The sequence below is a fragment of the Micromys minutus genome (assembly GCF_963924665.1).
Source record: "Micromys minutus genome assembly, chromosome: 1".
NCBI lineage: Eukaryota > Metazoa > Chordata > Mammalia > Rodentia > Muridae > Micromys > Micromys minutus.
The window spans coordinates 9301599-9328820 of record NC_137969.1 but is presented as its reverse complement, the minus strand read 5'-3'; the positions used below and the strand labels follow the sequence as shown (position 1 = coordinate 9328820).

Below are 27222 nucleotides of genomic sequence, written 5' to 3'. Positions count from 1 at the left end.
TCGGTGGGAGCGGTCCGCCGCGGTTTGGCGTGATGTTGGGGCCCCAGTCCGGAGCCCGGCGACTCTGAGCGCCCGAGTCGCCCCGGACATCATGGCGGAGGCCTGCGAGCCCACCCACCCCTCGGAGGACGAGGACGAGGAGCTGGAGCCCCTGCTGCCTCGCGTCGCCTGGGCCCAGCCGCGGAGGGGCGCGCCCGGGAGTGCGGTGAGGCTGCAGGCGGACGAGGGCGCGGCTGTCCTCCGCGAGCCCGCCACCGACGAGCCGACGGTGGTGTCTGGGGACCGGTCGATCTCCGCGAGCTTGTCCACCGAGCTGGACCGGACCCGCAGCGCGGGCTCAGGTGCGACCCGTATGCGCGCGCAGCCCACCCCTCCCTGCCTCAGTTTCCTCTCACCTTTACCCCTGAGGCCAGCGTACAGGGACCACTAAAATCTCACTCTGTAGGCTCCCCAAAAGAATCAGTCCAACTGGGAACCAAGCACTGAAGGAAAACTTCACCCAGGACTGTGACGTAAGTTGTTTGTTCAAGTTTGGACTTAAGTTCAAAATTAAGAATTCACAACGATCCAGAAAGTTCTCCTCAGAGTCATGACTTTACCGGGCGGGTGATAGCCGAGAGGTGTAAGGAAAGAATGGCCATTTGCCGCTGGAACAAGTTTCAAAAACTTTCTATTAAATGTTGCTATTGTGACGTTAGCCAGAGGGGGCAGAGGCGGGTGAAATCCTGCTGCCAGCCCTCTGCAAAGCACATTTGGGCGCTTAAAAAGAAAAAACACCTTTTCATTATCTTGTGGGCTGATTTTACGTGAACCTTTGAAAGAAAGGCTAACAAAAATGTTTAAACTGAAATTCAGGCATGCTATTGAAGGTCTGGATGTCTGTGTGGAGAGTTTGGAGAGGTGGAGTGGAGTTTGGCTGAAATGGAGTAGATTTGTATGAGATCCATCTGGAGTCTAGGCTGGCTTTTTTCCTTCTTCTTTTTTTTTTTTTTAACTCCTACTTGCTAATGATAGGATGGATCCAGAGAAGTGGCAAATGTCCCATTTAAGAGCATCATTCCAAATGATCCTTTATGGAAAAGCCACAGGGAAGGTAGTTGTTACTAATGCATTTCCTAGAGGTTGTTAAGTTTCACTTGACCTACCAGTGTGCTAACGTGACTTGAAATGATTTGGACAGAGCGTATCAAGAGTTCTAACAACTTTTATTCAAACACAAAGCCTCTAAATAAGAGACCTAAAGGAAGTAATCTCCTAAACGAGTTAAGTACGTGTCTGCCATTACCACGACACTAGCCGATGGATAAGTTTTCCATAGAACACTGACTAGAGCAGAGGAATGAGGAGTTTTCCACTTTCACAAACGATCCTCTGTCCAACCAGCTGCAGCGGACACTTTGGCCGTATATGAGGTAGAATCTAGGTGAGGTCGCTGAGATCCATATGGCCACTAGCCCCAGAGTTACCTTGTGTTAGGTTTAAATAGAGCCTAAGGTCGTGAAAACCCTTTACTGTTTGACTGGGTTGGATTGGTTGATTTGCTGTCTACACTTACATTAAGGCTTAAAGGAATCAAAACGATAGGAATGTGGCCGTTAGAATGAAATGGATTGTCGGAACTCTTAGCTTCTCCTTGGTGATATCTAGGTCAGAGTTTACAGTTTGTTAAGATTAGTTTGACTGTTGTCATAGCAGCACAGTAGGTAGGTTGTCACTGACCCTCTTTGTGAGAACTGATAATTAGTCAAACTGTAATGACTGGTGACTCCTGTACTTGTGGAGTAAGTAGTTGGCACAAAGACTAAGCCACTTTTCTCTTCCAGGCCCTGAACGTTAAGGCCTTTTGTTATAAAACAACTACTACTTTAGGGTATTATGTAAGTTCTTCTTTTTAATAGGACTTTTTTTTTTTCTGATTCTTTATTTTTAAATAGGATTCTAAAAATAGTTTCAAACTAGCAAAAGGTTTATGATTGAATGATTAGCTACATTTTTTTAAGTTTAATTTATCAAAAGTGTCCGTTAGCTCTTTTGTCCTTTTTATCTACCTACCATTCAGTTGCCACAAGAACACCTTTTGTTTTGAGATATTCGTGTAGATTAATACTGACATTTCTGGTGTTTAACTATTTTATTTATGTTAAAACAAACAAGAGCTTCATGTTCTTGAGCCAGTGGAGAATGCCACGCATCTATGGTCTTTATATTAACAGTGTCATTGGCGGGGTCTAGTAGACTCTTAAGCTGTGGTGTCACTCAGTCAGTATTCAGTCGTCCTAGTCAGTGAAAGAGGTTGTCGTAAGGTTGACAAGCTAACCCTGGTACACTGGCTTGTGTGTGCGGGGGAGAAGTCTCTGCACTTCACATGTAGTAGGTCGTAACTAGTCCGTGAAATAAGCACTGCTTTGGATTCCCACGTGAAAAGCAAGCTTGGTTTGGTGGTACATACCTGTAATCCCAACACTTAGGTGGGGGAGGCAGGACTGCCTTGAACTGAAGGCTAGTCTGGGCTGTGTGTTGTGAGTACCACCAGGCTAGCTGCTAGGGTTGCATAGCAAAACTCTCAAAAAATCCCAAGCAAGCAAGCAAGCAAGCAAGCAAGCAAGCAAGAAAACTTAAAAATAAAGAAAGGGTTTTAGAAAGAAGCAGGGGGTAGAGAGGTGAGTCAGCAGTTAGCTGAGGACTGAGCTCTCACATGGTGGTTCACAGCTTCCTGAAACTCCTGTTTCTTGGCATCTGATGCAGTCTTTTTCCCTTTGTGCACACCAGGCATGCTCATGATGCACACACACACACAGGCAAAACATTCACATCATAAGTAAAACAAACAACTCTAAAAACGTAAAGAAAGAGGCAAAATTAATTCCTGAGGTCTTTTTAGTGGAAAGAATCTCATAACTGGTGGTAGCCGCTGCCTGATCGGGGATCAAGAGGCCAATAATCTTAACTATTTTTAGGGCAGGTTTTTAAGAATACGTTGTTTCCTTTGTCTTGACAGTCCACCATACCTGAGCATTGAAAATAAACAATATGGAACTAAAAATTACTGCCCAGTCTGCCAGAGCTCAGAATACAGCTATTACAAGCCGAGCGTGCTGACTCACTCCCGTGATTCTAGCAGGAGTAGAATATAGAGTGAGTTCAAGGCCAGCCCAGCCTAACCCAGCCTAATTCAGTGAGACTCTTACCTACAAAACAAACAAAATTTGCAGCCATTCTTTATTACAGAAATGGACATCATTCATTAAATATTTGATTATCTACTGGCCACCAGTAAGTCTTGAGAAACCGATAGTAAGTAACCTGCATCAAGTGGTAGCCTGTGGTTAACTGCTATATCTCCGCATAGCTTTGTAGCCCAGTGGCAGTAATGGTCACTTAACACAGTTCTGCTGAGCTTTGTATGTGACCTGACAGGGAAAGCTGAGGGTTCCTGGGAAGCCTGGGAGCCTGGGTCTTAGATGAAAGGACCAGGGCATGGCATCAGTAGAAACCCTTGAGGCATGCTTAATCACCAAACTCATTAGCCCTTTTCCCAGAAAGTATTCTAGTAAGATGTAGGAAAGATGAGTAAAATGTAGTTCTGATCTTCAAGGAGGATGAGTTCTTGTTGGTTTGCTTAAATGAAAGTATGTTAAGTTACCATGCCTGCCTACATCCATCTAACCGGAAAAGGTAACACAATAGCTTTTTAGAATCTATTTTCCGGAGCACCATGAAAGCCTTTGGTGTAATCAAATGGTTACTTTGTTAATTTTTTAGACAGATTTCTTGAGGTCCATCCATGTGCTAGGTGCATGTGATACATCAGAAGTCAGAACAAAGCTCTGTGCTTTCGCAGAATTTAGGTCATTTTGTCACAGTTTTAAATGTGGGAAGAAGGCTTACTTTTCTCTGGGATTAGGAAAGACAGTTCAGAGAGTAGGCTGAACGGACAGAAACCTCAGTCAGGCTGGAACTTGACTACAAGGCCACCACCTCTTAGGGGTGACCCAAATAATGTTGCAAAGATAAAATCCAGATTCTCCTTAGAAAATATTTTCTGAGAACAGAAGTGGCGACTGAGGCAGCCAGTGTAGTGGCCTCAAGTTCAGCTCCTGGCACTGGGCTAGGAGAGTTCACAACACTAGGGGCCTGATTCCTCTTGTGAACACCAGAGGCACCTCCACTTACACACACACACACAACCTTCCACCACACACATATAAACTTAATTTAATGACCTTTTTTTTTTGAAGAAGAAGAAGAAGAAGGAAGAAAAAAATTGAATTTTCTGATATGTACACAAATCAAAATAACAGTTTATTTCTTAAAAGTATGAACTTAATTTTAACTAGAAAAAAAATTGAAGTCAACAAGGGCCGGGAGCGTAGCGCTCCAGGGGCTTTAAGTTTGCAAAAAGAAAATGCAACTAAACTGTCTTCTACTGAAACTCAAACCAGATGCCAACAAGTCTCCAAGTTATCCATAGCACGTTAGGCACAAAACAGTGTGATATCAGTGATTGTTCAAGTTGAACCCATTGCCAGTGTATTTAAATCACCTGAATGTGAGGACTTGTAGAATGTAATTGCCAAGGACACAGTTCGTGAAAAATTAGCTACTGAAAACTAATTGCTTTGATTTGAAAATAGCTGAAGCTGCCTTTTCTCCCATGATAATTAGGGCTGTTTGCTTATTTGTTTGTTTGTTTGTTTGTTTTACATATAAGTACCTTTGTAGATTGTGTTGGTAAATTCAGACCATCTTCAAATAAGAGAATGGATACCCAGTGGGGAGGATGCTGTTTCATGAAAAGGCTGAGAACACCCTGGCTTATTGTACAGAAATATATCCTAGTTGATCTGATTTTGGCTGAAGCTGAGTTAACTCAGTATTTAGAGAGTGGTTATGGGCTCTGTGACAGCAAGGAAGAGAGTGTGTGAGATCAGCTTTAAAGTGTAACCCATTTGTCAGTTCAGTAACATTTAATAGTAACCGTGTGCATAGATAATCCTAACGAACTGCTACCATGGTCTCAAAGCTGGGTCATTTTAATAGAAACTACTAGGGTATGGCAGGATCCTTGGTAACTAATACGGCATTATAAGGCCTCTTCTTTTGAGTTGCTATCAAGGTTAGAGAGTCTCTATTCTGCAGTGGGTTCTTACTTCTGGAAGCCTTGTTTAATGGAGAAACTGGAAAACCGAAGGGCGGGGCTGGAGAGATGGCCCCATGGTTAAGAAAGACCTGGGCTTGGTTCTCAGTATATTCGTGTCAAACTCCATTTGTGATTCCTGTTCCAGGCCCTCTTTGAGCTTCCGTACACACCAGGTACTTGGTGCACATACATACATGGGAGCAATACATATAAAAATAAATACAGCTTTTTTTTAATCTCAAAGAAAAGAAAAGTGGGGGCATGGAATAGGGAATGAGGCTCTGGAAATCCTGGACACTTTGATGTGAGAGGAAGTGAACAGTAAGAGACTGGAGGGCATGGAGTGGCTGTCATCTGTGTGAAGAACTGTCACAGAAAGAAAGGGGTAAGTAGACTTTGGATTTGCTCCAGATGGCAGGTCTAGGATATCCAGTCAAACTGCAAAAGACTTCATTTCTAGAAAAAGAAGTGTTTGTTTTCATGCATATAAAAAATACTGGTAAGGAAAAGAAGCAATAACCCTTTGAGATCATTTTGTTGCATTTCCTCTCAAGATCACTTGCTGGTGCTACATTTTGGATACATTAGCACCCCTGCACTAGGAACAAGGTTGAATTAAGTAACTTTTCATTGAGAGCCCATCCACTGGGGCTGCAGAGATGGCTCTGCTCTTAGAAGAGACCTGGGTTCAGTTCTCGGCACCCACATAGGTCACAACCATCTATACCTCCAGTTCTAAGTCAAAGGGCTCCAGCACTGGCTTCTACCTGCTCTGGCACCCCGCACACACATGTCGCACATACATACGTGCAGTCAAACACTCGTGCACAGGGAAATACCAATATTTTTAAAGAAATACATAACTTTCTGATGTGTAAGAAATATCACTTGACTGATAATGGTTACTGGTGCCTGTATTATTCAAATGAATATAAATGTTTACTGATCCCTGTCCAGAATCACCAAAGTTCCTCACTTAATTATTTTCAAGGGACGAACAAGGGTTGTTTGTAATGAGCATTTCAGTTGTATAGACATGATTAAAATACTTTGCTTGTTTTAAGTAGGAAAAGTTATGTTCAAATAGTTCTTTTCGTAACGTTGTTAGCAAAGACTTTTTAAGGAAGGAAATAACATTTTTATTTCTGTTGAATTAAAGTTGATTGTGTTTTGAAGTTTCATAATAATGTACATGGAGAGTTGAAGGACCTTCCAAATTAAATGGAAGTGGGTGGCTTTTGGTTTGTCTTTGCGTTCTAAGTGGCTCATTATTAATTCATCAGCAGGTGATTACTGAGTGTTTTTTATGTTCTGGAAACTGCAAGTTCCGAGGACACACCAGTAAAAGAAATCTTGGTCTGCTCAGAGCTGATAAAACAAGTCAGGAGATGTGCTCAAGTAAGGCAGAGATGAGCAGCTGGGTAAGGGGCAGTAGACGCCAGAAGGACATTCGTGGCCTTTTGCCTAGAGTGAAATGGGAAGCCCTTAGGCTTTTCGGTACAAAGGAAGGATATGATTGTGAATTGGATTAATATAATTTAGGGATGAGTTGATTTCATTATAGGAGCAGAGGTTATGAGAGTTTGAGTTTTAGATACTTACGGCTGATTTATACGTCATATGTGGGTATGAGAGGGTGAGATCGTTGATGAATGCAGTGTTTTCGATCCAAGTCACTGGAAGATACGGCATCAGCAACACTTGGAATAGGGCAGAGTGACTGTGTTTGGGAGGTGGTAGAGACATGGAATTAAGTTCTGAAGGTTAAGTCCTGAGCTGTCTTTTAGCAGCCATGAAAAGCTTGGGTACAGTGGTGGAGTTGAGGGTGGAAGCTGGGAGTGGTGAGTGCTGATACAGGAGAACAGGAGAGCACGCAGTAGACCCGGAGATACATTGTTAAGTCAGTACACTGTTGAAAGACTGGGGGAAGGGCTCTAGAGAACAGAGGGGCAGCTTGAGATGCACTTGTAATCCCAGTGCTGTTGAGGCAGAGAGCAGGTCCCCATGGCTCACTGGCTAGCAGCCTAGGCTAATTGGCGGGCCCCAGTTCTCAACAAGAGACCCCTGTTCATTCTCTTTAAAAAATCGGGGTTGGGGAGGTAGTTCAGGTGAGGGAGGTAAAAGGGTGTGACTGCCAGAGTCCAGTGCCCAGAACCCATGTGTTAGAAACTGAAAAGATTTCTAAAGCTGTCCTCTGTTTTCCATGCATGAGAACGGGCACACATACGAAACAAACAATAAAGAAGTAAATGAACAGCTCAATACATGTTTAAGGGGAGGGGTTAGAGAGATGGCTTGGCAGTAGGAGCACTGACTGACCTTCCAGAAAACCTGAGTTGTAACCCTAGTCCCATAGTCCCAGGGGATCTAATGCTCTATTGTAATGTCCCAGGGTACCTGGCACAGACATATATTTGTAAGCAAAATACCCATACACATTGGGGGGGGGGGACTAAATATTTTTTAAAAGGATCCTTTCTGAGGAACCTGTCCTGAGAAACACCCCAATGTTGACCTTTGACCTCTGGATGTGTACACATGTATGTACACTGGAACATACAGGTGCTAAGAGGATCAAAGCTGACTATCTGATGTTTGCTTCCTTTTTTCTGTATTTTACGGTCCTGAAGCCACTCACACAGGCCCATACTAAGAGCATCCACACAGCTGGTCTAATGCAGTAATTGCTATTATTTCAGAACCAAATACATTCTTGGATGATCCAGAATTTGCTGATATTGTATTGAAAGCAGAACAAGCAATAGAAATTGGAATTTTCCCAGAAAGAATCTCTCAAGGGTCAAGTGGAAGTTACTTTGTGAAGGATTCTAAAAGGGTGAGAACTTCACATATATTACACAGATTTTGGAAGACACTACTTTAAATGTAAAATGTCTGAGTTTCTGAAATTATTTTTCTATTATATCTGTTTGTTTCCTCTTTTCCAAAATAAAGATCAGTGGTTACTGTTGTTTTACTAAGTGCTCAATAATATAGAGGTGGAGCTGGTAGTGTCCAGTTGTAGCTTTTTTTCTCATGTGTTATTCAGTTTCAAGCATTTATCTTATACCCATATTTACTTGAGGCATTGTTAAATGCCTGTTGATCGTCCCTTCCTTATATCCCTGCTACCGTATTAACCAAGTACAGTGCAAGTTAGAACTTTCAAAACCTGTCTAATGTCATTTCCAAATGCTTTAGTTTTTGAGGTATAGTTCAGTGCCCCAGGAATATTTTCCTGGTACCATGCCAAGGAAAATAGGCATAGTGAAGCTTGAAGGCATTGGAGTGAAGCAACCTGGTGTGAACTCTAACTGTGGAGCAGACAGAGAAGTCACTATGTACTTTCTCCACTGAGTCCAGGGTTTCTCAGAAATGGTACTGACTTTCTAAAAGCTTTCTGTATGGCGCATAACCCACAGCCCTTCTTCATGAGGAGAAAGTTTATATTTCAGCCCCCCTCCCAGTAATTGAAGTTACATTTTAAAAATGATTTTTAAAGCATACTCCTATTTATATTTAATATAATCCTAGTAAAAACAACACAAAAGGTACACTTTATGTGCTATGGTCAGATCCCCATCTTTTTTCCTGTAGGAAGTAGAATTTTGGAGACGGGACCCTTTGTGTCCTGGGTTGGTGAACGCCTACTCTGCCTGCCTTATGAGTGCTGGGCTTACAGGGGAACGTGTATTGCCTAGTTTTAATTGACTCTAGGGGTAGAACCCATGCTAGGCAAGCCCTCTGCCAGCCAGCTGGGTGATACCTAGCCCATTCCACCCACCACCCCCATTTCTTCTTGTAGACACTGTCATTATTTCAAGTTTTGTTGTTAATGGTGTTGGTGATGATGACAATTTTTGGTTTGGAAACAGTCTTCCTCTGTAGTTCATGCTGACTTAGAATATCTTAGCCCCTCAAGTGCTGGGGTCACAGACATGAAGCCACAAGCCTCACTTCCAGGCTTGACTTCTTCCATTGCTCTTTTATTTTCTTAAGTTAATATTTTTAGACTGTATTACATTATAAAGAAATTATGTTCAAATTATATTTTTATTTCTTGTCTTAAGATATTTGAGTCATGAATTTAATTAATGAATATATTGTACTAGATTAGTACTAACAACTGTAGAAACGGTTGGACACCCATAAACATTTTTTTCTTTATTTTTTCTCTTACAACAAGAGTTTTGTGACGTGTCTCGGGCTACCCCAGCACTCACTGTCCTCCTGCCTTAGCTAACCCACTCAGTTCTTGGGTTACAGGTACGGGCCATCATCCATGGCCAGAGTGTTTCCTGCTACAGGAGAGTTAAGATTGGGTTATTTGGGAAACCTTAGGTGGGAGCTGCTGACGGAGCAGATGTCCAGCTTATGTTATTGGATAGCATTTTTAAAGAATTACTTGAGTGCATACTGTGTATCAGGAACTGTTCTGAGTGCTGGAGATAAACTCTAACGGACTCAGCGGGGAAAGGAGGTAGGAGTGAGTGAGTGTATAATCGGATATTTAGTAGATCATAAGTAATACCCAGCACTGCTCACTTTCATAAAGTACAGTCTGGGACAGGGGAAATTCTTAAGCTTGTGAGTTTGAAATTAGCCTGGACAACCTGGCCATGAAGAGCAGGGGGCAGGTGGACTTGGGGAGGGGCATAACCTAATGTGATTTTGGAAGAGCAGTAACAGGACACACGAAGTCACTATGGTTGGCTGGCACGAAGCCTTGCTTTGCTTGCTAAGGTCTGAGCAGACTTGGATTGCTGATTTTAATGCAGTCAGTTCTTAGACTCTGGTTACCATCAGTCACCTTAGGACTTAGAGCTGTACAGAAATCTTATTTATTGCCATGCGTTTTAAGTGTAGATTGTTTTCCATCTGACCTTTTAAGACTAATTGGATTTCTGCTTTCCCCATAGAATATTATCGGGGTGTTTAAACCCAAATCAGAAGAGCCTTATGGCCAGCTGAACCCCAAATGGACCAAGTATGTCCATAAGGTTTGCTGTCCCTGCTGTTTTGGCCGAGGCTGCCTGCTTCCTAACCAGGGGTACCTTTCTGAAGCTGGTGCCTACCTGGTGGATGTCAAGCTTCAGCTGGGCATTGTACCTAAAACAAAGGTAAAGGAGAGCTTGCGTTACAGGTCTGAGTGCCTGGATTTAGCTCACTTACTTGTGGACCCTTGAGTGAGGACCCCAGTGGTAGGGTCTAGAGTAGAATCCCTTTGTCGTAACTCAGGGGTCCAGAGCAGCTGCTTCCGTGCACTTGGGTATAGCTTCATACAGTAGTGAAGGGGTTGTCTTGTTCCTGGGAGGTCACGAGAGGACTAGTGTTTAGAAAGCAGAAAAGGATCAGGTGGATTTAGAGATCCCTTGATCCTGCTAATGTTAGCTTACTACTGTGGCCACAATATTGCCCTTGTCTTCTTTGGGGGCTGTATATAGTCTTAATTGATGCCTTTCCTCAAATGTTTGTTCTTAGTTCTGTATTTCAAGGCTCTTATATTTTTCTACTGGAAACTTTGGACTGCTTTTTATAAAGAAATATATGCCATTTAAAATTAGCTTGCCTTTGTGTGGTAAGTTCTCTAGGAGCTTTGCTACAGGGTTAGACCTTGCTCATTTAGAGTTTTAGAGTGAATTTGATGGTTTGTGTGAGAAAGACGGTGATCTAAACTCTAACCATTTTTCTAGGTGGCATGGCTTGTCAGTGAGACATTTAACTACAGTGCAATTGACCGTGCAAAATCAAGAGGCAAAAAGTATGCCTTAGAGAAAGTGCCAAAAGTAGGTAGAAAGTTCCATCGGATAGGACTTCCTCCTAAGGTAAGTTACTCTAATAAGCTTTGCTTTCAGAGCAGTTGGACATGTATTTCCTAGGTTCTAGGATGAGGCACGTGGTAGACATTGGGCATCCGCTGTCGGCTGTGGAAATAATGAAAAAGAAAAGCCTTTCTGCTCTTGAGTTCATAGTAAGAAGGTGTTTCAGTGCAGCTGTGTAAAGAAGCTGGGATAGAGTCCAGGTCCCCGCAGAGCACCTGCCTGGCACGCATATACAGGTTCTCTGTGCAGCCTTCTGGAGGGGAGCTCACTGAGTCAGAGCGTGTTAAAAGGCCGTCTAAAGTTACTGTGAAAAGTGCAGGGTCGGACTGAGAACTAGGTTCCAATCTCAGTCTTTCTAAAACAGTTGCAGTGTTTATAACATGAGAGGAAACATGCTGTCTTTTAGGATAAACCGAAGTCATCACATCAAGTACTTGACACATATCGAAGGCTCAGTAAATGGCAGTTCTGTTGCGCTCACTGCTGGCTGGATTCATTATTTGTTTACAATTTCAACTAAACCCAAGGGACTTTGACGCCTCGCTAGGCAAGGATGCAGAGAGCTAATGAAAAGGGCATTCTAGGAAATCGTTACCATTTACTTTTTAATATATTTGGCATATAATTTTATTGTTTCTATGCAAGTGTCTAAAGATTTTGAGTAAAAATTGATGATTAACTTATTTTTCTATTTAATTACATTTCAGACAGGCAGTTTTGAACATTTCTGCCCTTTTCTTGGATGAGCTACAATAAGTGTGACTAAAGGAAAAGCTTTAGGAAGTTAACGTTTCTGACAAGCATGTAGTGTGAAGCCGGTGAGCAGGCTTCATGGCCGTTTGCCTCCTGCATTTGTGAGGGAGGATAGGCTGCTCGTTATTGTAGATCATCTGCCGATGAAATTTGTATTCTGATATCAACTTATTTAGCATCAAACTCACGATTTTAATAATAAAAGTGCATCTTCAAATGGATTCTTAAAAGCCATTAGAAAGGATGAAGTCAGTTGATTAAATCTTTAAAATGTATGACATGATCTCTTGTCTTCCTAAAGAATCCATTGTGTCTTAATTCTTTTTACTTGGCATTATGAAAGAACACAGAAACGCAGCTTCAGTGAGGAAATCGTACTATCATGAAATAACCAAGACCGTGACAGTCTGCTCTCTCAGTCACGGTGACGGTGACAGTCTGCTCTCTCTGTCCCAGTCACGGTGACGACTCATTTAGGAAGTAGCCTTCTTAAGGCACTTCCACCTTCAGGGCACATCTATTCTCTCTTCATTTCCTAAAATAGCTCCCTAAAAGTCTTTCTGAGGCTTTTTCAGTTGCTGTGTGTAAGCCAATATGTTAGACGATAAACATGGCTTCTCTAGATTAGTGTTAAATGCTATTTTTCTTGCTGTGCTTACATAACATTTTGTGATGCTACTGCTAAGAGTTGTAGAAGGTAGTGCCTCTGTGCTGTGCTTGTCCTGACAGTGGCTCTTGAAATTACAGATTGGATCCTTTCAGCTGTTTGTGAAAGATTACAAGGAGGCTGAATATTGGCTTAGGAGGTTTGAAGCTGAGCCTTTGCCTGAGAACATTAGAAAACAGTTTCAGTCACAGTTTGAAAGATTAGTGATTCTGGATTACATCATCAGAAACACAGGTACGGACTTCTCTCCCTTGCTCTTCGGCTGTAAACCAGCTTCTCATTACTAAAATCAAAACCATAAATGTTGGTTCAAGAGACTTCCAAGGCCCAGTCCTCTTTGGCCTTGGAAAACAGAGAAAGCACGGGCCTTCCTGGGTATGTAGGGTGGGTAGTCGTGTGCCGAGGGCCTGACTCATACTGAGACACAGGGAACACTTCCTGTCCCCTCAGGTGGAGCTGCCTGAAGGCAGGACAAAGCCAGAGACTAGACATGCCATCTGCATTTATGAAAAGATCTTACTTTGATATTGCATAACTCCTATGTCATCTGTGAAACACTGAGCTTTTGTTTGTGCTGTGCTGTGAGGAACCGTGGTGTAGATTTGTCAGAACTCTGGTTCCCCAGACACTCGGGGCAAGAATTCACGAGAACTTGCCATCCATGCTGGGTCCAGGCCTGTGCTTCAAAGACCTCCTCCTGGTGATTCTTATGCATTCTGCAGCGGGAACTACAGCTTCAAGTTTATTTCTCATCACTTACGTCAGCTTCTCAAAAGCATCATATAATCTTCTTAGTTTGACTGTCTTAATTAAATGATCTTAAGTTAATATTAAAACTGGTCCAGACACTCACTAATGTTGACATTAGGTGAGGCTGCTTTGAAGGTGCCTACCAGCCAGGCTGAATGTGCTTTCTTACTCCAGTGAAAAGGCACTGTCTTTGATTGAATTAACCGAGATCTAGCCATTGCCTTTACCTTACAGGGTGGTTCTGAGGGTCAGGTCAGTTCATAAAGGTAAGACACAGAGAAAAGTTTAGTAAATGTCAGCTTACATTGACTGTCTTTAAAGTTGTGTTAAATCATAACTTTTTTTGTTCTTGGTTAGGGCTTTTATTGCTGCAATGAAAATCATGACCAAAACACAAGTTGGGGAGGAAAGGGTTTATTTGGCTTAACTTCCATATTGCTGTTCATCACCAAAGGAAGCAGGAACCTGGAGGCAGGAGCTGCTACCGAGGCAATGGAGGGATGCTGCTCACTGGCTCGCTTGCCATGGCTTGCTCAGCCTGCTTTCTTATGGAGGACGACCCAGGACCACCAGCCCAAGGATAAACCACCCACAGTGGGTTGGGTCCTCCTCCAACAATCACTAGTTAAGACTAGTCAGCATATCTATGGGGAATCTGCTACAGAAAACCAAGGAAAATCTCAAACACTGGGGGATTAGATTTTTCCCCTTAGTATGAAGACACACTATCTGTAAGTATCAACTAACAGACTTCTATTTCCTTTTAAAGACAGGGGAAATGATAATTGGCTAATCAAATATGACCAGATGAAATATGCAAAGAAAATTGAAAGTGAGGTAAGAAAAATTTAGTGTGTCAAAGTCTGTGTTCAGTTTATATAATAGATGTCTTGAAGTTGTTCTTTACCTTGTTCCTGCTGGTGATGGGGGTTATTTGTGTTGTTTGGCTTATTTCTTTTCAACTCGGGGTCTCACATAGCCATTGTTGACCTTGAGCTGTACTTCTGTCTCCCAAGTGACGGATTACACGTGTGCACTGCCCACTCAGCCGGATTTTTGGTTTCTATCCCTTTTTTCAGTTCTAGTGTTTCTTCTGTTACTTTGTTCACATTGCATTTCATGTGTGTGTTTTGAGGTGGGGGCTTGTGTGCAAATGCATGTGAAGGTTGGGGGTCATCTTGGGATGTCATTCCTCAGAAGCCATCCACCTTGCTTTGGAGGCAGGATGTCTCATTGGACTTGCCCAGTAAGCTGGGCTGGCTGGTTATTGACGCTCCTGGGCCTGTCTGTCTGTCTCTGCCACTTAGGATCACAGGTGTGCACCACCATACCTGGCTCTTTCATGGGTTCTGAGTATAGAACTTGGGGTCTCAGGCTAGTGCAGCAAGCATTTTACCAACAGAGCCATATCCCCAGCTCTGTCCTGTATTCCCAGGACAAAGACCCCTCCCCTCCCCTCCCCTTCCCTCCTTTCTTTCCTGCCTTCCTATCTCTTTCGTATGTGTATTGGAGACCAAAGTATGATATCCGCTCTGTGCTTCCATAAAGCTTTGGACGTTTTTAGAGATGCCACCTTACCCTCTCATCAGAAGCAATAAAGGCTTCTGATATTTGGGACATGTGAGTATTTACTAATTGTTTCTTCTGAGTATTTTGATTACTTGTTAGGTAAAATTGACATTATATACTAGAATGGAATATGTGTCTGAACTTTTAAAAAATACTTAAACTTACATAATAGGTGTGTAGATGTTCCACACTATCAGAATTACAGATTTCAGGTTCTTTGCTATCAAATGGGTATCTGTTGAGTTACTTTTCTACTGCTGTAAGCGTACTTATCACTCAGGCTGCGTATCACTTTGCTGTGTTGGTACCGCTAAGTAGTTGAGGAAATTTGGAAACTGGTGTGTATAGTTTTTAGCAATATCAAAAGACAAACTTTAGTCATAAAGCAACTTAAAAGTATGCTTAGCAAAAGAAACTGTGATGGGGACTGGAGAAATGGCTCCGTTGGTAAGATCACCCCCTGCTTTTTTAAATAACCAGTGGTAAACATCCAGCACCCACATGGTCCCTCCAGTCCCAGGTGACATGTCGTCCGCTTCTGTGCCTGTGTGTGCCCTGGGTACATGGAGGCAAAACACCCAGATACATAAAATTAATTTTTTTTAACAGAAAAGGAACAGTAGGCAAACAGCTGACATTTAAGCAATGGGCTGTCTCTCTCTAAAGTTTGTATTTTCAAATTTTTTTTCTCCAGGGAGAAATTTACTAAATAAATATATAATTCCAATTTTTAAAAGTAACAGTTATAAAATGTTTACTGTTTTCTTGTATGGTTTTGTATTCTTGCTGGAAACCTAATTTTAATTTTATAGATTTTTCAAGAGAGCATACACTTAAACCTCAATAAGTATTGTGAGTAAATTGATCATTTTGAAATATTTTTATAAAATCTGTTATGAATAGATCATCTTTCTCCCTTTTAGGAATCAAACTGGATTGATGATAAACAACTGCTTATTAAAATAGCTGCAATTGATAATGGTCTAGCATTTCCCTTTAAACATCCTGATGAATGGAGAGCATGTAAGTATTTGGAGTTCTCCCGGATAGGAAGAGCTCAGAACTGATCGACGCGGAAGAGTAAATTAAACTAGATAACGTGTCTTTCATTAGGGCTCAATTCTAGCACCCAGGGCTTTGAAGATACAAGTAGCGTGGGTCTTCCTATTTGTGTACTTTTTTTGGATGATCCTATTTGGTTTGGGTCTTGGAACTAAGTCTGGTGACTCTGATTTCTAAGGTACTGACATAGGAATGTCACATGTCTTGGAAGAGTTGTATGCTGATGTTTTGGGCTTCGTTCCTTTAGCAAGATTCCATGATGGTTTACTTTACCCTTCCTGTCTCTCCTGCTGCAGAGCGATTGTTTTGATATATTTGGAGTCCATTTTGGAACTTTTTTGTTTGTTTGATTCATTTTTTTCAGGGTTTCTCTGTGTAGCCCTGGCTGTCCTGGAACTCCCTCTGTAGACCAGACTGGCCACAGAGATCCACCTGCCTCTGCCTCCCAAGTGCTGGGATTAAAGGCATGGGTGGCCATCGCCTGACTGGGATACTTTTGTTGTATTTTAAATTGTCTTCTTAAATTTCTGCTCTTCCTTCTCTTCCTCCTCTTTCTTCTTGACAAGGTTTTACTGTGTAGCCCTGGCTGGCCTAGACCTCACTCTGTAGGCAAAGCTGACCTTGAACTCAGAGATGCATCTGCTTCCAGAGTGCCAGGATTAGCAGTGGGTGCCACACAGCCAGCCAGTATTGGCATTTTCCCAGCATCCATCAGTGCTGTCCCCAGTGCACTGTGAGATGATGCAGGAGTATGAAGTGTGACCCATGTGAATATTTTTTCACAGTTTGTCGTTTCTTTGTGATTATAAATATAACCAATAGAAAGGACTGTATTTGAAATAATATGGGCAAAAGTGTCCTATGTTTGTTCATTAAAACTTGTTAATTAGTCCTAGAATGCCCTCAACTTGTCTTTAACTTCGTTAGTTAGCTTTTGAAAGGCTATAACTGAGTTTTTAAAAATGAATTTCTTCTGTCTTTTGACTTTTGTTTCATGTGCAGAAGGCTCAGTGTTTAATATTCCCGGGGTTCATTTGTGCTCAGTGTAATACACTTCATTGTTCTCAGTGGGTTTGCATTTTGTTGTTGTTGTGATGTTGCTACACCGTCTGTTTTGTTAGTGTTGATGAGTTGTTACTCTTTGCTTGTTTTTAACTTCTACGTTTGTTTTAGGACATGACATAAAGCATCGGCTGATTTCTTCTAACCCAGTCTGAGTCTTTTAATAGGCAGCTTAAACTGTCAGTGAATTTGGAGTTACCTATTTTTTTTAATTTACCATAAATTCTAATTTGTTTCCTTTTCTCTTCCTGTGTTTTGTGAAACTTATTTGAAATGCCTGTGGTTGCATTTTATTTCTCCCACTAATCATCTGAAACCTATATGCAAATGGCTTTTTTTAAGTGGTAGGTTTGTAAATTTCCCCTAAAACATCTGGGAAGTTTTGCCAAACATGCGGTTGGGGATCAAGGGTCTGGAGCTTACAGAAGAGTTGGTATTGAGGGTGTAGGGATGTCATCTTTATAGTGGAAGCCATGGCTTTATTTATTGTCATTCAGGGAAATCATGGAAAACAAACTATTGCCTGATACAATGCCAGGGCCATAAATACTCAATAGAAGTTTGATGAGTGCCCAGCAAATGAAGGGAAGGGGGGGACTAATAGAGTCTTGGGAACAGTGGCATTAAAAGAAGGCAGAGAAGGCCAGCAGAGGTGGGAGTTCCTTCCTTACAGACAGAAAGGGAACTAAGAGAGAGAGCGCAGCATCCACAGGCCAGATGGCAGGATGGGGTTAGCACAGGCTAACTTCCTGCCGGGTGAGGCGGGGTTAGCACCCGGCTGCAGCTCATTGGCCTGACTGCAGTGCTGTGAGACATTCTCAGACAGGCCGGAGGTGCTGGATGGTGATGGTGGAAGTTGAAGGGCTTGGAAGCAGAAAGAGACAGAGAATAAGGGCCTTTGAAATGAAATTGTTAAGGAGATGGAGAAGAAAAAATAGCCTAGAGGAACGTGGGCCATACTCGTAAAACAGAGTTTAAGTCTCACAGGCAAAGAGGCGGATAGAAGTAAGGATAACCTAAGGGCAGTTGACTCTTCTCCGGTCTTACTGATAAGGGAGAAGGAATGTGTTCTGTGTCAGTGGAGACAAGGTGTGAGGCAGGTCTACACCTGCATGGGTGCTGCTATACTCCAGGATCCGAGAGGCAGAAGCAAGTGGATCTCTGAGTCCAAGGCCAGCCTGGTCTGTGTAACTTGTTCCAGAATAGGTAGAACTATAATAAACTATTGCAGGGGAGGGGGACAGAAGCACAAGGCAGATATTTACAATTAACCATTTAATTTACTGTAATTCCTTAGCCCCACTCCTGTAACCCTACATCTGCCGTAAGCCCTGTGACCAGAAGGTTCCACAGCTTCCAAATACCATCACCCGCCGGGTCCAAACACATGATGCCGTGAGGGGCATTTCACATGCAAACTGTTAAGGAGAGTTACCCAGCTGGTGGTTCTGGAATCCACCTGTATCTCCTCCTCTTCTAGAAGATTCCACTGGTCTGCTAAGCTTCCTAGTCCATGGCTAAACTACTTCCCACTTCTAGGTTCATGATTTCTTTTAATCCTTTAAAGGCATTTTAAATCTATTTCCTGATTACCTACAGTTTTGGAACTTCCTCTGTGTACGAGTTCTTAAATCCTGGTCATTTGTAGTTGTGCCATCCCTGGGACTTGATCTGGGTTTGTGATGATTGCAGGTTCCCACCACCTCTTCCACCCCAAATGTGATGTGCTCTGATACAGTGTTTTGAGATAGGAGTTTTTTGAATTAGGCTCATTATCAAATCTTACTGTGTGAAGCTCAGAAACAGAAGAGTCCAGACTAGACCTTGCCGAGCCTTGGTATCCTGACCAGCCACCTGAGCTTGGAGTCTGAATAGCTTGTATTGTAGAGGATGATTGTGTTCTGCCTTTTTCTCCTTTATTTGGGAGAAGCTGGGAGTTACAGGAAAGAACTGGATAGAAGTGTCAACTAACAGTTACTCACTTCTCATTCCGCGCATTTTCCTCCCAGATCCCTTTCACTGGGCTTGGCTCCCTCAAGCTAAAGTTCCGTTCTCTGAAGAAACTCGAAACTTGATTCTACCCTATATTTCTGACATGAACTTTGTACAAGACTTGTGTGAAGACCTTTATGAACTTTTTAAGGTAACCATCTTTAGTTTGGACAGTGTTTGAGCTTCACAGGTATACATTTATTGTTTGCCAAGTTAAATTTTACTTTTTATTTTTACTTCTGTGGTGCTAAGGCATGACCACTGAGCTCGTCCTCGGCTCCTGTACTGTTTGGATGGCCATTAGGACTGCCGTAGGCCGTTAGGCTGCCGTAAAGAGGGCCGCTGGCTGGGCCACTCCTGCAGTGCCCACGTCTTTCTCAGTTTTGGGGGCTACAAGTCTGAGGTCAGGCTGGGGATATGGCCAGCTTCTGCGAGGCTTTCTTCTGGCTTGTGTCTACTGACTTCTCCTTTACGTCCGCACATGCTGTGAGAGGGTAGGTTAGCTCTGCGGCTGGGGCTTCAAAGGGAATCAGCCTCATTCCTGGGAAGTGCACCTTCAGGACCTGATTACCACTCGGAGACCTCATGTCCAAATGGTGAAACACCAGAGATGAGAGCTAATCACTGGAGACACATAAGCCTTTCCCACAATAACCACCATGCTTTCTTACTTTCTTATTAATATTTAACTCTAAACATAAAACATCCCTGCAATGCTATTTTTATCATCTATTTGGTGGAAATAATGTTGAGAAAAAACAAGTTTATTGCCCAAATTTGGAATGTAAATAAGACCTGTCTTATATCAGCATTTTAAGAATATTGTTTATCTTGGTAGTGTATGGATGTCCAGTCTGCATGGGAATCTGTCCTGGGGTGGTACAGGGAAGGGGTGGCACAGACTGGAAGAGACCAGAGAAGGCTGTGAATAGCCATGCTGGTGCTAGGAATCACCAGAAGCGCAGCCAGTGTTCTTAACCACCAAGTCAGCCCTGCAGCCTAACGTGATTTTCATTTAGTACCAAGAGCTTACTCTTGGCTGTAGATGAACACGTGCATGCATAGTCCTTAGGGAGGAAAAACTGGGCCAATGCTTCTCCATACATTAGTTTTTATAAAAATTAGTGTTGACTGTTAAAGAAGATGTAGTCTTTAAAAATAAGTTACATTAAACCTCATTTGCTTACTTGTCCTAATGGTATAGTCTGGCACAGTGGGAGAGGAATTAGCAATTTCCTTTTTATAATACATATACATTTATGAAGTTATATTTACTGAGTATTAAATCAAGAGTTTTTTCAAGTTGGATTTTTTTACACAATTACTCTTTAAATTGTAATGTATGTTTGTGACCTGATAGGATTTAATTTTTATAAAAAGCCTAAACTCATCGACTCAGGTTCTTCCTGGAAAAGCGGGAGTATAAGCAAATAGTTTCTCTTGTTCTGGGCCCTTCCAAAACGACATCAGATGAAAACAGTCTTTTCCCATGTTCTCAGTAGGGAAGCTTTCTTATGGCCTCATTCACTACACCGAGAAGGGTTTGTGCCTTAAAGTTTGTTTTGTTTTAAAGGTGTGGCGTTGGGAACTGTATTAACCTCCTCCCTTTCTGTAACAGACTGACAAAGGATTTGACAGAGCTGCGTTTGAAAGCCAGATGTCTGTGATGAGAGGCCAGGTAGGTCACTGTTTATATTGATTTTGAGAAGGTCCCCACTGACAAGGTGTGGTCCAGGTGACAGTGCTGGAGTTGATAAGAGGAGTTGTACCTCTGTTGCCCTATGAAGTAGCTGTTTCCCTCCTGTGTTCTTTGTTTAGACAGTTGTTTGCTCACTGTAATTGCCTTCTGCCCCTCTAAGTACGCCACATGGACTGGAGCTTGCACAGTATGTGTAGGCAAGCATTCTCCCATGAACTACATCCCCAGGCTCGGCTTTTCTAGAGCAGTCCCGTCAGTGAGAGCTGCGTAGCTCAGCTCAGCCCCACTCCCCCAGCACGTGAACCCGGGATAAAGGCCCTGGGTCTGATGGCGTGGGCCTGAAGCTCATGCTCACCCACAAGCAGTACTGTCTGCTTCAGCTGATGTCCAGAAGGAAGATTTGAGATGGAAACTGGTTTCAGTGACTCCAAACGAATGTCCTCATCCTAAAAGCATATATTTAATATAATACAGCTAATTGGTGCTGTGTTGTGTCAGAAATGAGTCTAATTTCTGCAGACTGGTAAATAGCAGTACAGTGGTAGGTGCAGCTCATCGGATATTTACGGTATAATAAGAGCTGTGGTAGAGTGGACAGAACTGAAGGGGAGCTCTCCCCCTGGCTGCTTCTGTGTACGGAGACTGCGTGCGGGGTGAGGGACAGGCAGGACCCCTAAACGGTAAAGAGGCTGTGGAGAGGTGAAGGAGGACAGTCTTGCTGATGTAATTCACAAGTTCCAGGACAGTCGGGGACACCCAGTGAGGCCGTGTCTCAGAATAGAAAAGGGGGCTCTTGGTGTCAAGCCTCATATCTGGGCTAAATCCTCTGGTGCCCACGTGTTGGAAGAACTGACTTCTGCGAGTTGTCCTCTGAGCTCTAGCACATTCCTGCCATTGCACACACATGATAAGTTAACTTTTTTAAAAAAAAAGAAAAGTTGGTTTTAAAATCAGCATGTGGAATGCTGTGAAGCTAAGCAGAGAAAACATGTTTGTGTGTTTATGTGTACAGCAGTCATCTTGTCAGCTGAGCTGTGAGGGAACACTCACTGCAGCTGGCTGCCTTTACCGTGGCCGAGACCTGACAGGCAGAACTCCAGCTTCTCCTCTTGCCTGTAGCATGCATTCTGTTCTTAAAACATAGAGCTCTCGGGCTGCCGGCATGGCTCAGTGAGTGGGGTGCTTGCCGCCAAACCTCATGACCCAAGTTCATGTGTCTTCTGGTTTCCACATGTGTGCCATGACACATGTGTACGTAGGTATGTACACACACACACACACACACACTAAATGTTTTTAAAATAAATCTTTTAAAATATTTATGCATGTAAGTTTGCATACCAGCTGAGCAGCGAGAAGAGCAGGCGGCGTCAGGCAGAGATTGGTTGGCCGTAGGATGGCGCCGTTCTCGGAGTGGGGTAGCCACGACACTCTGCCGACATTTGTGAACATTGTCCTCTGGTGTGAGCTCTTCTAAGGTGCACATGACACGGGGTGAGGGGACTACTCCGTGAAGGGTTCTCTAGTGACAGATTCAGGACTACCCAGTGTCTTCTGAATCCCCAGAGCACAGTAACAGTGAAGACAAGTAAGGACTGAATTCTTTCTGCTGCTTCATAATGATCTGAAGTGCTATCACATAATTTTCATTTTCTTGTACCTTCCTGTGTTCTAGGTTCTCTGTAACAATCTTGTGGGGTTTTTTTTTTTCTTCTCAAGATTGGGTTTCTCAGTGTAGCCCTGGCTGTCCTAGAACTTACACTGTAGAGCAGGTAACTTACACTCTACAGCCTCAAACTCAGAGTTCCACCTGCCTCTGCCTCCCTAGTGCTGAAATTAAGCTATCTGCTATGAATTGAGGTTCACTGGCATACCTACATGCCCCAAAGTAGAAAGTCTAAGATATTTTGATTGAGCACAGATTATATGTATGTATTGTGTGTGTGTATATATATATACATATATAGTGTGTGAAGTAATGAACGAGTAAATGTGTATATATATAATTCTTACATATACATCATATGTATTCATATATATTTATATACTTTTTCTGATTTGATTTTTCCTATTTGAAAGTAGAGTTTTAAAAACTTTTTTTAATGAATGACTTTCTGACTTGTCTCATCTACTTGGGCTGCTTCATGTTTTCCCTTCTGATGTATAGTTTACCTATTCGTGTTCCCTGACCCTTGTCCTCTGCTAACATGAAGGCAGAAATGATGTGTGTTTATTTCAGTGGTCATGTCCCAGTGCACAGAAGAAAAACCGTGCAAACGGTAGGAAGGCAGTGACTTTATCTGTTGAATCAGTGAATCGTAAGGCAAGCATTTAATGCGTTATTTAAGTTCTCTGTCAGTGGAGTGCGTACAGCCTTTTGGTTTCTTTAGGTTTTGATTTCACTGCTGCTGGACATCGACACGTTCTGTAGTAGGTTAAACTTGCAGTTGGTAAAAGCTGTTTAATCTGTGTACCCATGTGTATTCAAGTGTCTCTACACATGGCACATATTGATAGCACTTACTCCCAACTGATGAGTCTCTCTTGCCTTTCCACAGATCCTAAACCTCACTCAGGCACTCAGGGACGGGAAGAGTCCTGTGCAGCTGGCCCAGATGCCGTGTGTTATTGTGGAGTGCAGCAAAAGTGGCAGCCAAGGGCGTATTGTACACCTGGGCAGCTCCTTTACCCAGACTGTCCACTGCAGGAAGCCGTTCTTTTCCTACTGGTAGCAGATGTAAGGGGAACAGCTGTGGTATTACTGTGCTGATAAAACATTACACTGATGTAAATCTGTCTGCTGCTGAGAGCACCAGTCGCCAAAACCTCAAAGAACTCAAGTCTTTAAGTATATAGAAAATAATACTGTATTTTGAATGTAATCAAAAGTTTACGATTTTTTGTCCAAATATTGAATTTCCATTTCAGGGAAGAGGTACTATATCACCTATATTGTATTTTTATAGAAAAATTGTATTTTATGTTATTACTTTAAAAAGTAATTTCATGGTTTACACACGGTAGCATGACTGTAGTTTTAGAGAATCCCAGCTAGAAGAGAAAGGTTGACTTTGAGCACGGGAGCATTTTATATACTTTTAAACGTGAAAGTAATCTTGCACTCATTCCAAATGACTTTTGAGGACGGCCAAGCCAGGACTGCTCCTGCAGACTCAGCCGAGTAGCCAGTGTGTAGAGTGGACAGTGAAGGTGAAGTAACAAAAACTAAAAACAAAACTGGAATCACGTGCCCAACAGCGGTTGTTACTCGGATCCTGAAAGTTTAGTTCTGCCTAAGTGACAGACAACTATATTAATTTTTGAACTTTGGTATATTTGTTGATAAATTATTATCTTAGTGAAGGGGGAAAATCTAAAGACACCTCCACTCCCTTTTTTAAAACAGGAACTGAGAATTGAATAAAATAATATGAAATTAAGGTATATCTCCGATACAACATCGGCCTAAAAATTCTCATTTTTTTTCTCATGTGGGATCAAATAATTGAAAATCAGTTCTTCAGAGCACTAATCTTTGTCAGTTCAGCACTGCATTAGTGTTACACACCCTTCCAAGTAAACCATCCCTGCAGTGCGTGCGGAAGTCAGTGCACACACAGCGCTCAGGCACGCCTGGGGCAACTGGTGATCTTACCGTTCATTCTTAAGTTGCTGTCTTAGGATTTTTTTTAATGAGCTGTTTTTATATGAAAAGGTGGCTATACCCAGGTGGTTATACTAAGGAGCGGGCAGACACAGTCTCTCATCTTTACCTGCATCTCGGCGGGGACCACTGCCCCGAGGAGTCAGCCGGAACCTGTGTCTCTACCTCTTCTGACCTTCCCTTAGCTGGGGTTTGAGAAAAGGGGACTGGACTGGAATACCACACTATACCAGCACCTGGTGGATACTAGTCCTAGGTCTGTGTCTCTGTGTCTCCGAGAGGGCAGTGCTGCCTCTGCTGCGGTACGGCTCTCACCAACTGTTTCCTTTCCAATGCTGAAAATTGCTATATTAATTTTTATAACAGAGAACTGAGGAAATTGCTACTGTTTTATAGTCTTAAAATTGAAATAATTCAATACTATTTTTAAGTGTCTGACCATGCTAGAGTAGTTGGGGTATTTAAAAATTACAAGTGAAAGTACTTACTATACTTTGTAAACATTCATGAACTTAATTCTTATTTAAATATTGTGGGTTTTTTTAATGAGCATATTTATATTGTCAAATATGATAAGCTAAAGGAATAAAAATTATTGACTTGAGGGTACATTGCTTCTGTGTATTAAATGTTTAGAAAGCTTCTAAGAGGTAACTCGGTGAGAGGACTTGTTTTGACTCACCTGTTTTGAGGGTGAACAGTCATCATTGTGGGAAAGGCATGGATACCAGAAATGGAGGCACTTGGTCACACCACACCCATAGCAAGGAGGCAAAGACTGGGCAGGGAGGGGGCTGAGATAAACAACAAAAACAAAAGGCAAAACCTCAAGGCCTGTCCTTGTGACCCTCCTCAAGACCCACCCCAGTGACCCTTCTCATGACCCACCCCTAGTTGGGGACAAAGTATTGAAACACAATCCTAGAAGGGACCATTGCACATTAAATCAGTGGACCACTGAAGTACATCCTGAGGAGCCTGCCTTCGCAGTGGTTACAGAAGCACTGCAGTAAACTGGAGACATGTTAATGAAAATGGTTCCACTCTTTTTAAGTTAGAGTACTGAATTTAAGTTCAGTAAGTTCAGATCCTTACTGAAAACAAGGCTTCAATGAGGCTACGTATTCAGCATCTAAATGTAGCAGACAGGCAGCTCGCATATTTTATACGGCCATCTGCTTTCCTTACAGTGCTTGGGCAAGAGATTCTCAGTATTATTCAACCTTTACAACTGTGGCAGTTTAATTGTAATGGGCCCCACACGTCTTTAGGGAGCCGCACTCTGTTGGAGGAGGTGTGGCCTGGTTGGAGGAGGTGTGGCCTGGTTGGAGGAGGTGTGGCCTGGTTGGAGGAGGTGTGGCCTGGTTGGAGGAGGTGTGGCCTGGTTGGAGGAGGTGTGGCCTGGTTGGAGGAGGTGTGGCCTGGTTGGAGGAGGTGTGGCCTGGTTGGAGGAAATGTATCTCTGTAGGGGTGAGCTTTGAGGGACTATGCTCAAGCCCTGCCCACTGTGACACACGATCCCCTTCTGCTGCCTACGGATCAAGACTATAACCCTCAGCTCCTTCAGGACCCTGTCTGGACACTGCCATGCTTCACGCCATGATGATAATGGACTAAACCTTTGTACCTGTAAGCTAGCCCCAGGTAAACATTTTCCTTTATAAGAATTGCCTTGGTTCTGGTATTTCTTCACAGCAACAGAACCCAAACTTTGACAACATCCTCTTTTCAATCAGAAGAGGACAGGGCAGACACTTGATGGTACTAAGGACCTCTGACAGTGTCTTTGCCTCAGATGGGGAAGAGTCAGTAGCCAGTGAGGAGAAACTTGCCCAGCCTTCAGCCTTCAGTTGGTAGCTTGGCAGCTAGCAGAGGGGTCTGAAGGAGCAAGGGTGCCCGGGAGTCCTGGCAGGGGAAGGTAGTAGATAGAGAGTCCCAAACCATGACGCTAAGAAACAGACCTGGCCCACACTCATTCTCAGCACAGGAAGCTTGGGAAAAAAATAGGATAATTTACCTCAGTTGAACATGACTACAACTTTCAACATGGCCTCAAAAGAAGACAAGGTAATGGTCTGATGACCTGCTCAGGTGGGGCGGACATCACAGACGGTGCTGGTGTTTTGTGCATCACCATGCTTCCCAGACGGGTCTCCACCCTGTGCACCCTGATCCCTTCAGCCTCCCCAGTTGCTGGGTCCAATACACAAAAGCTGACAGAGCTCAAAGGAAGTGCTAGAGATAAAGATCTGTTTCAGAAATAAAGTGGACCACGAACAAATAGACTACACAGAAGACGGCGGCAAAAACATCGCAGTGAGTGTTGAAACGTCTGGATTATTAGCTGGAAACCTCCAGCTTGCAAGTCTTGTCAGGTTTCAGTGAACTAAGCATCAGCCCCACGTGTTTCTTTGTGGAGGCCCAGAATTCATTTCCTTTTAGCTTAGCCTTACACACACTGGGCAAGTTTTTTTCCATGAGCTATGCCTCCAGCTCTCATCTTACTTATTTTATTGACAGGATCTCACTAAGTTCTGTTGCAGGGTATTTGATCACACTGCGAACCTCAAGATCGGGGTGTTTACTGGAAAAACATGTTTCTCATTGTGGTGTAGCTCAGCTGAAGCACACACCTTTAATCCCTCTGGTGGAATACAGACATTTCCTTAGGACACACCTTTGATCCCAAACAATGAAGGTAAAGTTAGTTTATAGAAGGAAGCACCAGTATTTGAAAGTAATGTCTAATTGAGTGGCAAAGTGACCAGTCATAGAAAAATGTGATAAAATAGGACATCCCCGCTCTCAGGAGAGCAGAGAGGAAGGAGAGGCTACTTAAGGGAGAGCAGCACAAAGAAGAAAACACCCTAGGCCCAGATAAGAATGTGCAGAGGCTAGAAGCTTCCAGAACTATGCCTAGGTTAGCAAATGGAGGAGGTAACCCTTTGTAAAAGTAGTTAACTCAGGTGAGTTAACTACTTTTACAAAGTTGCCACGTTTCACCCTCTGAATAGCTAGGAGTTGCAAGAGTGTAGCAGGCAC

At 42.9% G+C, this 27222-nt stretch overlaps 1 protein-coding gene across 1 annotated transcript; it reads left to right on the top strand.

The window, feature by feature from the left end:
* PI4K2B (phosphatidylinositol 4-kinase type 2 beta) lies at positions 1–24718 on the top strand. Its single transcript, XM_080916687.1, has 10 exons — positions 1–341; positions 7840–7976; positions 10060–10260; positions 10834–10965; positions 12463–12616; positions 13902–13969; positions 15625–15724; positions 18835–18968; positions 20436–20495; positions 23075–24718. The coding sequence occupies exons 1-10, from the start codon at positions 92–94 to the stop codon at positions 23246–23248; spliced, it is 1410 nt and encodes a 469-aa protein (XP_080772813.1). The 5' UTR covers positions 1–91; the 3' UTR covers positions 23249–24718.
* The last annotated feature ends 2504 nt before the right edge of the window (positions 24719–27222 follow it).

Bases quoted from the DNA above. Each gene is read 5' to 3' on its own strand.
- PI4K2B (XM_080916687.1), top strand. From the start codon at position 92: ATGGCGGAGGCCTGCGAGCCCACCCACCCCTCGGAGGACGAGGACGAG. The intron at 342-7,839 runs GTGCGACCCGTA...CTATTATTTCAG, and splicing joins GACCCGCAGCGCGGGCTCAG to AACCAAATACATTCTTGGAT. The intron at 10,966-12,462 runs GTAAGTTACTCT...TTGAAATTACAG, and splicing joins GGATAGGACTTCCTCCTAAG to ATTGGATCCTTTCAGCTGTT.